This window comes from Echeneis naucrates, chromosome 5, assembly GCF_900963305.1.
Source record: "Echeneis naucrates chromosome 5, fEcheNa1.1, whole genome shotgun sequence".
Classification (NCBI taxonomy): domain Eukaryota; kingdom Metazoa; phylum Chordata; class Actinopteri; order Carangiformes; family Echeneidae; genus Echeneis; species Echeneis naucrates.
The window spans coordinates 10,167,089-10,180,594 of NC_042515.1; the positions used below are offsets into that span (position 1 = coordinate 10,167,089).

The 13,506-nt window shown below is 42.1% G+C and overlaps 2 protein-coding genes across 2 annotated transcripts; one reads left to right on the top strand and one right to left on the bottom strand.

The window, feature by feature from the left end:
- Nucleotides 1–3,798: 3,798 nt before the first annotated feature.
- Nucleotides 3,799–6,359, top strand: LOC115043880 (prothymosin alpha). The gene is made up of 5 exons (XM_029502642.1): nt 3,799–3,982; nt 4,547–4,624; nt 5,075–5,138; nt 5,267–5,340; nt 5,448–6,359. The coding sequence occupies exons 1-5, from the start codon at nt 3,932–3,934 to the stop codon at nt 5,517–5,519; spliced, it is 339 nt and encodes a 112-aa protein (XP_029358502.1). The 5' UTR covers nt 3,799–3,931; the 3' UTR covers nt 5,520–6,359.
- A 2,259-nt stretch (nt 6,360–8,618) lies between these two features.
- Nucleotides 8,619–13,036, bottom strand: slc45a1 (solute carrier family 45 member 1). The gene is made up of 10 exons (XM_029502942.1): nt 12,939–13,036; nt 11,925–12,371; nt 11,720–11,812; nt 11,217–11,441; nt 10,505–11,011; nt 10,161–10,474; nt 9,894–10,047; nt 9,602–9,778; nt 9,243–9,448; nt 8,619–8,891 (listed from the first exon to the last, which is right to left on the bottom strand). The coding sequence occupies exons 2-10, from the start codon at nt 12,343–12,345 to the stop codon at nt 8,619–8,621; spliced, it is 2,370 nt and encodes a 789-aa protein (XP_029358802.1). The 5' UTR covers nt 12,346–12,371; nt 12,939–13,036.
- Between the last annotated feature and the right edge of the window lie 470 nt (nt 13,037–13,506).

Sequence of the window (13,506 nt, forward strand, 5' to 3'; positions counted from 1 at the left end):
CTGAGTGGCTTTGGTTTACATTATGAGTGTTCCTGTAATCTCAGATACAGTTTTGTTTTTGTTTTTTAAATTTGACTTCTGTTAATACTTTTGTTGTTTTGTTGATTTGCTTTGTAGACACAGACTACATGTATCCATGTAAGGAATAATTACAGTTCCTAAGAATAAATTACTTTTTACTCACTTTAATCTCTCTCAACGTGCAAATTTATGTTGCAACATTAATTTTAGTTATTTGATGAAACTTGATTCATTAAACCCCGGCATGTAATTTTTCTGTGTAATTTTTTTAATCGGTATTATTAATAATGATAGTGATAATACTGTTTGTCTTTCTTTCTATTTGGTATATTAATTAACAGATTTTATTTGAAAATATGGTATGCACTGCTGGAGATCTTGCAGCAGCGCAACTATATTTTCATTACTATCAATAATGACTTTTTTTTTTTGACGAAAGATTCCCTGTGAGAAGTCAAATTTATGTTGTCCCTACACTCTGCAGGACTTGCCTGAGAACCAGAGAAAGACAGCCAGACCATGCAGGACACTGCTGTTCAAAACAAAAGAGCTCAGTTTGCCCCCACCAACTCCAGCAATTATCAGGACCCTTCCCCCGTCTGATCCTGACCTCTGGTCTGTGATGGGCCCCACTTTGCTCTACCCCTAAGGACTGACATTCCACAAGTGAGGTCAGTCCTTTGTCCGAATGAAATCAAGGTGAAATTAAGGTGCTGTTATTCCCGTCCTATATCCTTTGACCTGTTAGGCCAGATGAGATAAGATTAACTGTTCAAGAAATGGTTCCTCGGGCAATGGGAAGTGATGGAAAACTCAAAATGTACTTTCACATGTGTCACAGTGAACACAAAGAGCCTTTTACATTCTACAGTATTACTTTCTGTGGTTCTGTAATTTTGAATAGCATGAAAAAGTTTTCCATTTTCTCCTTGCGGGAAGTGTGGTAAACACTCCAGTTGTTGGCAAATTTTATGGCAAAGTTTATAAGAATCGCCACATAAATTGCATGTCTTTCTCAACTTTTTCCTCAACTGCCCTACTTGCTGCAATGGTTTTCCCCTTTCCATCTTACCTGCTGAATGAACAAGCATCATTTTTTTTTTTTTTTTTTTTTTTTTTTTTTATACTTCTTAACAGATCAGTGGCACATGGAAACATGTTGAGTAGGCAAATAAGAAAAAAAAAAGACAGGAAATGATCTCACAAACACTCCCCCTCTATCTGATTGCTCCCATTTTCCAGTTACAGAAAATGAATGAGTAATGCCTTCTGTTGCTTTTTAGTCTGCTCCACAGTTGTGCTCATGGACACACATTAGACTGCGCACACACTGTGCATACATGTCCATCATGGTGGATGTCTGCTTCAGTGCTCTCCAGTCTCCACATGGTCTTCATTTACCAAATAAAAAGGCCAGCACTTCAGTCAATATCAAAATGAGTTCTTGTCTTGAAGTGGAGCAACATGGTGAATGTATTCAATTTATGTTTTAACTTTAAACCACATACAACTGCAGTGTGGATTTGATTACCTGACCTCTTTCTCATTTGTCTGTATTTATAAGATCATTTTTTATAATATTAAAATCAGCAACATTTTTTGCAAAAAAAGTAAGAATACTCTAGTGGAGCAACAGACTCAACATAACAGGAAAAAACCTTAAACACAGAAAATAAATCTCAAAGTAACTAGCTAGTACACTGACACACAACGCTTTGATCTCTGCATGTAATTGCAGTCGTTATAATTATATTTCAGCTGAATGTGAGGTGAATGTCTAAAAAGGGCCCTAAGGCTTCTTCAAAATCAAGCCTGAATGCTGGCATGGCAAGGGGAAGATAACTCAAGTAGGATAGGATTAGGTTTGAGGACTTTGTAAATTAGAGGCTGAAGAAATACTTAAGGTATCGTTGCTGAATGTGTTGGGACAAGTTTAGGTTACAAACATGAGTATGACTGTCTCGATACATTTGCAATCCAGACAAAAGCAATTTGATCAGTGGAGCATAAGTAAATATGTTTTGTCTACTGGAGATAAGCGTAAATTACACTGCTGTTCTGAAAATCGTCCAACAGTTTTAGGATAATTAATAAGTGGTGTGAGGGAGGACACGGGCATGGCAAAAAAAAGTTGCTTGAAGTCAAATTATGTAGCTGAATCTTGAGATATTCAATTATGATCACTGTGTTATTTCTGTCAAAAATTATATAAAGGAAGATAATTTTTTATCTTTTTTATATACATTAGAAACAAAGGCATTCATATATAAATGTATGTATATGTATGTATGTATATATATATGTGTGTGATTGTGTGTGTGTGCTATATGCCTTAATTTAAAGTAGCAGCTAGGCACTGGCCAGATGTTGGTTTAAATTTTAGCGTTCAGAGACCACAACTTTGTGTGTTGCCATTTCCTCTGGTTTAACAGTTGGATGAGCAAGAGCAGTATCAGCGCAGGTTCACCTTGAACTTCTGGGGGTGAAGAAAAACAACTTTCTCAGGGTGTCACGCAACACTAAGACAAGGTTTCTTAATAAATAGGTAAAATATATCTTAAATTTCACTTTAATATCTTATCTTTTACTTGAAATATGAATCAGACAGAAGGTAATTTGCATACCATTTCTATTGTAGTGTTCATGCTATAATATTTTCTTTCACATGCACATGAATATTAGTGACTGGCAAAAATCGTTTCTGTTATGTACAATTTTGACTTGGCCTCACTTATATATCCTGTTCAGCCCCTCTCAGCTTTGGAAAATTGTACTGTCTCAGCAGATATTTAAAATATATATATATATATTTTAACAAAATAGCTGTAATACTGTGTAGGTTTTTACACCGACCTTCATGTATACACATTTGCTGTAGATTACGACAAATGACACCACATTGCTGTATCTTTTAGGCACAGAAATCACAAAGCAACGCGTGTAGGCCTATTGCTTAATCTATGTAATGCCAGATACACATTTTCTTTCCCTCATTTTCAAGCATAAAAATGATTAGGTAGCAATTATCTTAATCAGTTCGGTGCAGCATTACATTCTCTAAGGTAAGCACACATTTAAGATAAACAAGTGGAAGAGTCCCAGTAACACCCAAAAATAAGAGAATACATCTCATTTCTTATTGATGATGCGATTATGCAGATTATGGTGGTTTCTCTAAAATCCCTTCATATAACGACCATGCTTAATATACTCGCTGCACGATTAGTGTTGGGATTCAGTTGATCGGATCCCCTGAAAAGTGAAAGTGTAAGCACGTTTGAGCAGAAGCATACTCGTTACAAGTGTTAAATATAGAAAGGAGGAGTGGCCGCATGGTTTTCACATCGTCACATCAGTCTTTTTTGCCTGTAATTTGATCCCCGGTGTCTGCAGAGAAAGAGCGCTAAGACAAAAGACGCGGTGCGAGCGCTCATGTTCAGAAACTTTTATAATCCACCGACACAATAATCGGCCGTCAGCAGAATGTAAAACATTTTAATAACCTGAAAAAAACGACCACTACTGACATCCATTGTTGAAAATGCAGGTGAAAAATCTAACTTGTGGGTAGTAGAAAAAAAAAAACTAGTAGTATCATAGTGCAGCGCTTTAAAACAATGGACCAATCAGCGAAGAGAGAGCCAGGAGGCGGGACACCTGGTTTAGATTGACAAGGTTTTTGTCCAATCGAGTACGCCGCTCGTCGACATTGACCAATCGCGCGCGAGCTCGAGCTCCTGCGTCCAACGAGAGTGGGCTTTCAACGAGGTCGAGAGAAAAGCGGAGACGGGCAGACATCATTCCTCTCTCAGCGTCTTTGGACTATCAGCACGGAGGCAAAGAGCCAACAGTCACAGAAAAAAATATTTCCTCAACCGGAATATAATTATCTCAATTAATTCTCAGAATTATGGCCGACACGATGGTTGACACGACCACAGCTGCTGAGGTTACAGCCAAGGTGGGTTTCATTAAGTTTTTTTTTTTTTCCCTCCTTTCTCTTTTCTGTCCGACCGTCGTGTTAAACCTTCTGGGGAACTTTTCTAAGTTACCGTTTCATTTCGGGTTAACTCTCTCTGTACCTAAGTCGAGTTGGACCGCGGTGTTTCATTATTCGACGTTTGTTCCTCCTTAACATCGCCTCGCCGAGTTAAACCAGGAATTGGACAGGAGCGTTTTAAATGACCTGCATCTGTCCGCGGGAAAATGTGCCGTGTGTGATGTGGTTAGCTAAACGTGTGTTGTTGAGCAGACAAAGCGCCAGAAACGGTACAGCTGGTGGAGCGGAGCTGCTGCTGTGGGCGGGAAGCTACAGTAACCTTAATGTTTCAGTACCCGCCTCAAGCCCCATCATTATCACTAACAGAGCTGAAGAGCTCCGCTGAATTACACTTCATCATACACACACAAAGACATGTATACACATATAATCCTAAAATGAGCGACACGAATGCTTTTAGCACTTTCGGAATAAACTCTTTGCTGAACGTCGCGGCTGATTGAAGGGCGTGCTTTTATTTTGTAGGAGCTGAAGGAGAAGAAAGAAGTAGAAGTGGAGGAGGAGAAGAAGACCGACAACGGGGACGCACCTGCCAATGGCACAGTGAGTTGGAGCCGAGGGCAGGCAGCCTCATGGCCTTTTGTCTTAGCACCCCTCATCATGCAGGTGTCGCTGCACCCGCCTCCCCCTCCCGTTCAGCTGCTCTCCACACTGTGCTTTGTTTAGGTCCTGAAATGGCACAGATGTTATTTAGCAAGCCTTTTGACGTCTCTATTGGTGTCTCTACTCTGAGGTTTCCCAGAGCTTGGGAGCTAATCCTCTGGGGATGTAATAAGAGCTCTACGCAAATGCCTTATCTGAAGAGTCCCCAGAGAGGTCTGTGGACTTGAGACTCTCAGGGTTATTTCAACTATATTCCATATTTTGATTTTATTTTTATTTATTTATTTATTTGAGTTTCCTCATTTATGTTTGGGGAAAAAAAATATCCTGCGTTGTTGCTCGCATAATAAAATCCCTGTTGTGGATTAACTTTCCCCTCTCTCCATTCAGAATGGTGCTGATCACAGTGACAAAGTGGAAGAACCCGCAGAGGAGGAACACAAGAACGGAGATGGTATGTTTGGAGAAATCTCTGTTTTTGTTTTCAGTAAATGTTTGAAGCAGCCATGTTTAATTTTCCAATTGCCCCTAACCATTGCTCACGAAAACCATCTTGATGTGTGTTCTGAATTGTCTTTACAGGGAAGGCAGAGGAGGCGCCCCCTGCTGAGGAGACTGATGCACAGCCTGTGAAGCGTGCAGCTGAGGAGGATGAGGTGGGTGTACAATGTAATCACTTGTTTTTCATATATGTTGACTAATCTAACGAAACTCTTAATCTTTGCTAATGCATAAAATACTGTTTTGTTTTTTTTTCCACTAGGAAAATGCGGAGACAAAAAAGCAGAAGACAGAGGAAAATGGAGATTCAAAAGAAGCAGAAGTGGAGGCTTAGTTTTCTGCCCTGCAAATTGTTTGCAGCACTGTCTAACCAGCCTGGTCAACATCATGTTGTAGAGCTTGTGCTTTCTGTTTCTTTGAGAGAGATTTCTTTTCTTCTTTTTTTTTTTAACTCCCATGTTATCACATTGCACTGGAGTCCTGAAACATAGTGGCCCTGCATCTTTTTCTTTTTTTTAAATGAAATGTTATTTATTGGTCTTTAAAATGAGCTTTTTTCTACTTGTTCAAATTGGGCCACACCATGAGATCAGTTGTTTCATTTCTTTTTGAGGTTTTATAACAGTATGTTAGAAGCACAATCTCTATTATGGCAGTGCTGACCAGATGACCCATACATACAGGCAGCTGCTCACCTCCAAGGCTCATGTTGACCTCTCAGATTCACTTAAAGGACCAAAGATAAGTTTTAAGCAGGGGCTAATGGACAGTTGTTAGCGTTATTAGTTGAGGCATATTTTTTGTGTTGAGCTGCTAGTTAATCCTTGGCTTGGCTGCCCTGTTAACATAACAGATGGTGCAAATGAATAAAGGGGCTCTGTCTTGCGCCTCCATGATAAGACTGTTTGACCTTGTATTATGGAGGCAGGATTTTGCAATGTTAATTAACCCCTCTTAAATCTTAAAGCTTTGGTCATTTGTTCTGTATGCATTCCACGCAAGTTTGTACCATTTATACTTTGTTTTTCTTATGTTTTCAATGAGTTTTATGTTATGGCTGGGTAGCCCAGTTTTGTGTCCAAGACTGCCTTTTTCAGAACCAGACATTTGGTTACTTCAGCCACTGCTTTGTATATTCTGATTAACAAATAAATTGTCTTTTTACTTAAGTTTACCTACTCTGTGTGGATATTAACTGTTTGTAAAACATCATTGCCTCTTTAAAATAACAGCTTTATGAGTGGATGATGTCATTTGACCCAATTTTTTCTTAACACGGAAAATGGCTGACTTAGATGCAGGAAGGAACAGCACTAACCTCATTCACTTTGTAATGGAAAAGGGTTCTCAGAATCAATGGATTGTGGTTTTTGAGCCTCCTGGCTCCCCCATGTGGTGTAGGTTGGAATAGCAGAACATTATTTCTCAAGATTATTTCTCAGTAATGCAACTGCTGTGGTTGATACCGCTTATTGTTGATTTAAAAACAATAATTGACACAGGAGTCATGAGTGGCAAAATCATCATTTTAGTTTTAACTGAGCCCTGAATAAAAGTAGCTTTTACATTAACACTGCTTACGTTGAGCAATAGGTGGTATCATTTAACACAAAAGCTCAAATGTGTGTTCTTTTTTTACTCAAGCAAGCTGCAACAGTATGATCCATACAGTTAGTTTCCTCAGAAACGTAAGCATGGTGTGCATCCAGTCAGTCCAGGAGGCTTTAATAGTAGGCAATCACTGACACTGCTGAAGCAGCAGTAATGGGGCGCTCAAAGTGTGAGGCAGTCAATGAAACCATCACAATGAAAACAGGTGAGATACCCAAGTTTACCTCATGTGAATACTCTGAAGTCAGTGTAAGTTGAGGCTGAGAAGACAAAAGATACTGTTTGCCATGGCAAAACAAATGTAAAAAAATAAATTAGCTGTACCATGTTGCTGATGAAGATGGATTATTTAGAATGGAAAAGGAATAATGTGATCATTCCTATGGGGAACTTGGCCAACAAGATCGTCACTACACCGGGTTGATGAGCTGAGTGGTGGAGCAGAAGCCTACTTTCTTTAGCATGCACCCTAATGATGCCAATAAGTGCTTGGCAGCTGACTCTATGACTCCCCCCCCCCTCTCCCGCCACAGTCTTTTCTCTCACTGTTGTCCACTTTCAGGGTTACCCATAGTTCACATGAGTCTTCTCTCTGTTTGCTGTTCTTCTGTTTTGTTCGGTTTCCGACTGAATGCTGATTCACACCCCAGTTTCAACTTCTCCTCTTCCTGATAATGACAAGAATCACTGTCATTATTACAATGGTATGGCCAGGAGCAGGGTGACAGCTCACAGAGTTGTCCATGGCTTAGTGAGGGCCCAGACAGAGTTTGCCACCAGTACACATTTCTCTGTGTTTTCGAAAGGTTGCGTGTGAGGGTGTTGATGTAAATTGTCCTATTAGTCGCGGCTCTGCGCTAAGTTATTAAACTGTATTGTACTCATATTCGAGGGGTGGCCCGGCATTGACCGGTGAAATTTGCAGATAGCACTCTGGTTATGCCACATTTTGACTGGAGTTGACTTGCTTTACTGAAAATATGAAGCCCTTCAAGACTGTAACTATTATTGAGAACTGTTCAGTTTAATGTGAATATTAAGTATGTGTTTGTTAAATTATGTCAAAAGAGCTCTTGAATTAATGAAGAAGCATTAATGGTGAGTGTGAGTGGTCACTGGCAGCACATTCATTTAGTCAGAAAATCCTGTTTGGTGTGTGATACGAATATGCTAACTCAGAGAAACAGGCAGGTAGACATTCCCTTGGCCATATGACCACAACAAAATATTAACAAAAGGCTTTGAGAGATTACATTGCAGCACATGCAGACATTAGACAACTAATAAAAGGAAGGAAAAGAGGGGAAAGCTGTGGTTAGCCTATACATAGTGATGAACATTTCTATACTGCACACCAACAAGCAAGAAAAGATATGATGCAAGTTTTTACAGCAAATAATCAAACAAGAACAGCTAATCTATACTCACATATCACTCATATCACTCACAGCCTCTCTCTCTCTCTCACACACACACACACACCCACACACATATTCAAAAGGTTGCATTCATTTGCAAAGGTTAGGAAAAATAATGCATGGGCACACACACTGTAGGAACACACTAGTCATGTATACACATATTAGAGCAGGGCCAATGTATGTCTGTCTGTCTGTCTAGCTCTGAGAAGAGCACTGCTGATTAGTGTGAAATAGCATATGGAGTTGTGCTGTACAGTGTGTGGCAGGATATACAGTGCGTTTGTCCTGTCAGTGCTGTGAAGGTCAACACACCCAGACACTAAGCAAAAGCGTGAGAGCATGTGCCACTGAGTGTGTGTGTTTGTTTGTTCATGTGAGGTAAAGTAAATTAAGAGACTTTTCTAAATGTGCACCAATAGTGGCTGAGTCTCGCTTTCGGGGGGCTCACCCTCGGGGGGGGGCAGCTGGTACACCACGCAGAGAGAAGAGTACAGGCAGCCCACGAATGACATCAGGCTTGCAAAGTACATCACTCCCTGGGCCCCACCCACCAGTGAGGTCAGAGGTCCCATCGCCACCGAGACCAGGATCTGAGCCAGGAAATACTGGCAACTGAGCAGAGAGATGTCCACCCCCATCCCTCGTTTGGTCCCTTCCTCCGATGAGCCACAAAACTGCAGGGCATACAGGGAAAGTTTAGTTATACGCCAAGCTCAACGCTACATCACAAATTTAGACCGCAAATGGATAGACAGTTAACCTGTGACTGTAAGGTTAAAAAACATAAAACTTGCCAGAATCTGTAAAACTAAAGAAACCGCCATGTTTCTAGGTAAGGAAGGTAGCTATACAATAGACAGAGATAGATATGCCAGCCTTTAAACTAGGGTAAGAGCTTGCTGTTTTGAAGACAGATGTGATGAAAGACGGCTTAAAACTAATTTCCCAGGCTGTCCATTTATTCTATTAAGTTAAAAAAAATACCATCAAGAAAAGACAAGAAAACACTAAAACTGAAAACTGACCTGTGGGCTCTGGTAGTATTCACACAGCAGAGAGTAAGGCAGCGTGCATAGAGAGGAGAAAAGCACCCCATAGGTGACGCACAGAGAGAGCACCACATAGAGGTTGGTGGATAGTGTAGCAAGGCCTGTGCCTAAACCAAATGCCAAGTAGGCAAAAAAATATAGAGTGCGAAGAGAGAAACGCTCCTCCAGTTTCTCCAGTATGGCTGGGAGCGTGAAGGAAAAACAGAGAGAACCAATGTAAAGCTATGACGATGACATGTTACTGCACAAAATCAACCAGGGTGAAAAAAATAATCCTCCCAAATGCAAAGCTATGCTGACACCCGAGCTATGGCGTGATTATGAGGGTAGTTTACCTGAATAGAAAGCAGCACTGAATGCATAGATGCACATGCCCCAGCAGCCCATGCTAACACCAGCATTATAGCGTTGGTAAGCCTCAGAGTCGTGGGGTGCTTTGGGGTCACCTTTGAACACAACCTCCCCCATGAAGTCAGTGTAGAAGAGCAGCATGCCTTCAAAGGACAGCCAGCCTACAGCATGGAGAGAAATAAAAGGTGTTAACTTCCTGCTAAATACGAAATAGGCACCTGTGAGGTTTTTTATTTTTTTACTGAACTGAATTTAAATGGAAATGATTTTTCTCACCTAAAAAATGATTAGTGCATAAACTCCGCAGAGAGGGAGGCATCCTGTAGATGGCTATACACAGCAGCTTCATTGACATTTGGGATTCTCCTGTCTCCACATTCTCACTCAGATCACTCTCATATTTGACCCCATTCAACAAAATGTTTGCCACCTTTGTCAGACAAAAAAAAAAACAAAAAAAAAAAACAGATTGGCATTGTGTTAACAATTCTGTAGTGGCTACTCACTAAAAAGTTTTTGCTGTTTTTAAAATCTGTGTCTGACCTGCTGGCTGAATGTCACAGTTCTCCTGCGTCCATTCTCCAATCCAACAATCTGTGCTGCCATGGGCTCCTCCTTCAGAGCCAGACTCTGGGGTCGCTTCAGGATACCTGCATTGGAGCCCCGATGTGACCCTGCAGCAGGCTGAGCTCCAGCTCCGGCTGTGACCTGAGATGGTCCGTAAGCTTGTGCGTCTCTCTCAGGCTGGGCTGCCTGTGCATCCTGAGCTTCTCCAACTGGACAAGACACCACCTCAGCCTGGATCTGTCCTGGAGGATGGCCCTCCTGTGTTGAGTCCTCTGGAGGAGGGGAGTCCCCTTGGGGCAGGGCTGTTGGTATATGCTGACCTGTATAGCAGTCTATGAGCACGCTGTCTATATAGGAGGTTCCTAACGACGAGGCAAACTCATTTATGCCTGTGAGAGAGCTGTCTCTACTTATAAAGCTGCCGTATTTTGGGGTGAGTGGGCTCGGGAGCGATACAGGGCTAGCGAGGCTGAGACCACTGCACGAATGGACCAGGGGGCCAGGACCATGAGATTTTGAGAAATTGTAGCTGTAAAGACCATCCTCATCTTCTTCATCATGCCCCAAAGCCGATCCTGGTGGAACAGGGGGAGAGGGAGGGAGAGGGAGGCTGGGGCTCTTCAAATTGTTTTTGCTGGAGTTTTTGTTTGGCTGGCTCTTTGGTAAGGGCCGTTCAGGGATACTCATCAGAGTCATGGCTGTGGCAATCACCAAAGTGATACTTGTAAAAAGGTATATGACCCGCAGTTGACCTCCCATCGACCTTCCAAATTGGGTCTGGTCCCAGTTGATGCCACCCACTATGTAGCCAAATCCACCTCCTAGGCCTGTATAAGAAATAAGAATTACTTACATTACTAACAGGGCAATGAAAAGGTAACTTTTTTATCTAATTTTTATAAAAGCTGCTGATTTCCTTCAATTGCTGCTGTTTTTTACACAATGTCTTTCCATCTTCTGTCATAGTGCGATATAAATGATACAGTGTACTATCAAACCTACATATTTAACCATGTGTAAGTATTTCAGTACCTGCCAGAAGTGCATGGATGTTCAACCCCCGGTCCTGGTCTTCTGGACTGCACACATCCATCATGTAGGCATGGCTTGGGTTGTCAGCTGAATCAGCACTGAAGTCCATCAGAACTACACCACACACAGTCAGTACAATACCCCACTTGTGATTTGAAGCTGTGTCGGCCAGAACACCTCCAATGTCCCGTCCATTCAGCACCAGTGTTAGACCAATCAAAGCCCCTATGAACAAGCAGTAGAAAGTGCAAACAACTGTTTGACATTTTGTCCCATGGGTTAAAACACCTTTTCCTTTGGTGTGGATGCAACAAAACAGGGTTAAAAATTGGGGCCTACAAGGATTGGGATATGTGTCTATTTTCTCTTTTTGCTCTATATTATGGATTAAATGTACAATATCTTGTCCTCTGCAGCTTTGATTTCAATCACTCTTTTTAAAATCTGTCCCTTTAATGTGTCTCAAATTTATAGAAGCACACCTCCTATTTTGCAAGTCCTACCTATGGCCAAGGCAAAGATGAAAGGTCTCCTTCGCCCAAACCGGGATGTACATCGATCACTCCACGCTCCTATGAGAGGCTGAACAAGGAATCCTAAAATACAAAAACATGGGAGAGTGTTAAAAGCCAATCAGCGAGTGCAACATGATTATTGCTTTCCACAAGTACAATTTATCATGTTAACTTCCATCAGCTGTTTGCTTACCCAGTATGGGGCTAATAAACCATACCAAGCTGTAGAACTGATCAGGCAGGCCCATCTGGAGAAGCACGGGAGTCACATAAGCAGTTTCCATGGCATAGCTAAATTCAATACCAAACAAGATGCAGCCATTGAAAAGCAGCTCTTGGAAGGTACGTCTCGGGGGAAGTTCGCTGAGGTCCAAGTTGTCCAAGGGACAAGGTGTGTTGGGCGGCGGAGGTGGAGAAGGTCTTATCAGCTTCCGACGCTTTGGTTGTCTTTGAAAGTTGTTGGCTCTGTGACTGAGGTGCCGAGTGGTGGATATTGGGAAACTGGCAGTTTTGGGAAGCGAACCCCTCCAGATACCTTCCTGAGCTGTGGATAACCTCCCTCCTGGACTGGCCAAAAGGGGGTCACTGGGGGTGCCCATCCCCGGAGATGACATCTCTCTCAAGCAAGCTTACAGGAAAGCTTAAAAAACAAACAAACAACAGGACAATATTAAATTAAAACCCAGACTTAATTAGAGGTCATTTTAGAGGAGTACAACGTGGCATGCTGAGCATGAGAGAAAGTTGCTCCTGACGGGCTGATGGTTGTGTTGTGCTACCCAGAGTACACTGCAGTCATCAGCAGACAGCAACGATGGGCACGACGCACTGCAACCAATGCGCATGTAGGAGCAGAGCGCAGAGCCCATGTGCTCAGCTGGCTGCATACAGCAGTGTGGTATGCGGCACCGCTCATCCAGCCTGTTTCCATCTGAATTTTTCATGGAGGAAAGTCAGACAGGACACAATGGAGCCGCTGGGGGTGATAACTCAAGACAATCCCAAGGAAAACGATCCGCTGTCGCTTAAATGAAAATGAAATGTTTGGCCAACATAGATTACATCCATGACCACGTACCCGATCGACGGTTTGTCTAATTGGCAAACGACATTTTCTTGGATTTGACATTTGTCTTTAAAGGTGGCGACCATCATCGACTCGGCTGCTAGAAGGCGTGCAAAGTGAAACGTGAAAGATCATAATTACCTTACCGGGGTGACTCGTCATTTATTGCGGCACACAGTGGAGGTAAACAGAGCAACCATTGTGATTTGTAAAAAACGGAGGTGGAATTCGAGGAGTCATGGCTGTTTTGTTTCTCTTTTTGTTTTCCCTTTGATGCAGTCATCCCCCGCTCTCCTCCGTCCCTTCTCTCTCCCCATCTCCTCATCTCCCCCCTCCGCCTTTTTCCTCCCCGGTCCCACCTGTGACGTCACGCCCCTCCCTGCAACAGCAGCGCTGGATGAAAAGTCCCAGCTCCAATAATCTGACAGGTCCAGTCACTGCATACCTTTCACAGGAGGGGTTTATACTGAGAGCAAGAGCTGTATGAGCCTTCTCTATTTCTCCTTTTCCTCTTTTTAGAATTAGAATCAGAAATCATTTATTATGACGAACTTCGGTTCGTCACAGTTCGGAATAGAAGAGAATAGACATATGTGGTTATTGTCATATACGTGTCTTTGGCCTCTTTGCCTCCACATTATATGTCGGATTATCTAACTTTCACATTCAGTATTTTTTCCCAGCAGTCTCTAAAAGCAGTTTTGATTTC

Excerpts from the sequence above, each read along its gene's own strand:
- LOC115043880 (XM_029502642.1), top strand. The coding sequence starts at position 3,932 with ATGGCCGACACGATGGTTGACACGACCACAGCTGCTGAGGTTACAGCC. Across the intron at positions 3,983-4,546 it reads CTGCTGAGGTTACAGCCAAG|GAGCTGAAGGAGAAGAAAGA; the intron begins GTGGGTTTCATT and ends TTTATTTTGTAG. Across the intron at positions 4,625-5,074 it reads ACGCACCTGCCAATGGCACA|AATGGTGCTGATCACAGTGA; the intron begins GTGAGTTGGAGC and ends CTCTCCATTCAG.
- slc45a1 (XM_029502942.1), bottom strand. The coding sequence starts at position 12,345 with ATGTCATCTCCGGGGATGGGCACCCCCAGTGACCCCCTTTTGGCCAGT. Across the intron at positions 11,442-11,719 it reads CATCTTTGCCTTGGCCATAG|GGGCTTTGATTGGTCTAACA; the intron begins GTAGGACTTGCA and ends GCTTGTTCATAG. Across the intron at positions 10,475-10,504 it reads GCTCATAGACTGCTATACAG|GGGACTCCCCTCCTCCAGAG; the intron begins GTCAGCATATAC and ends CCCTGCCCCAAG.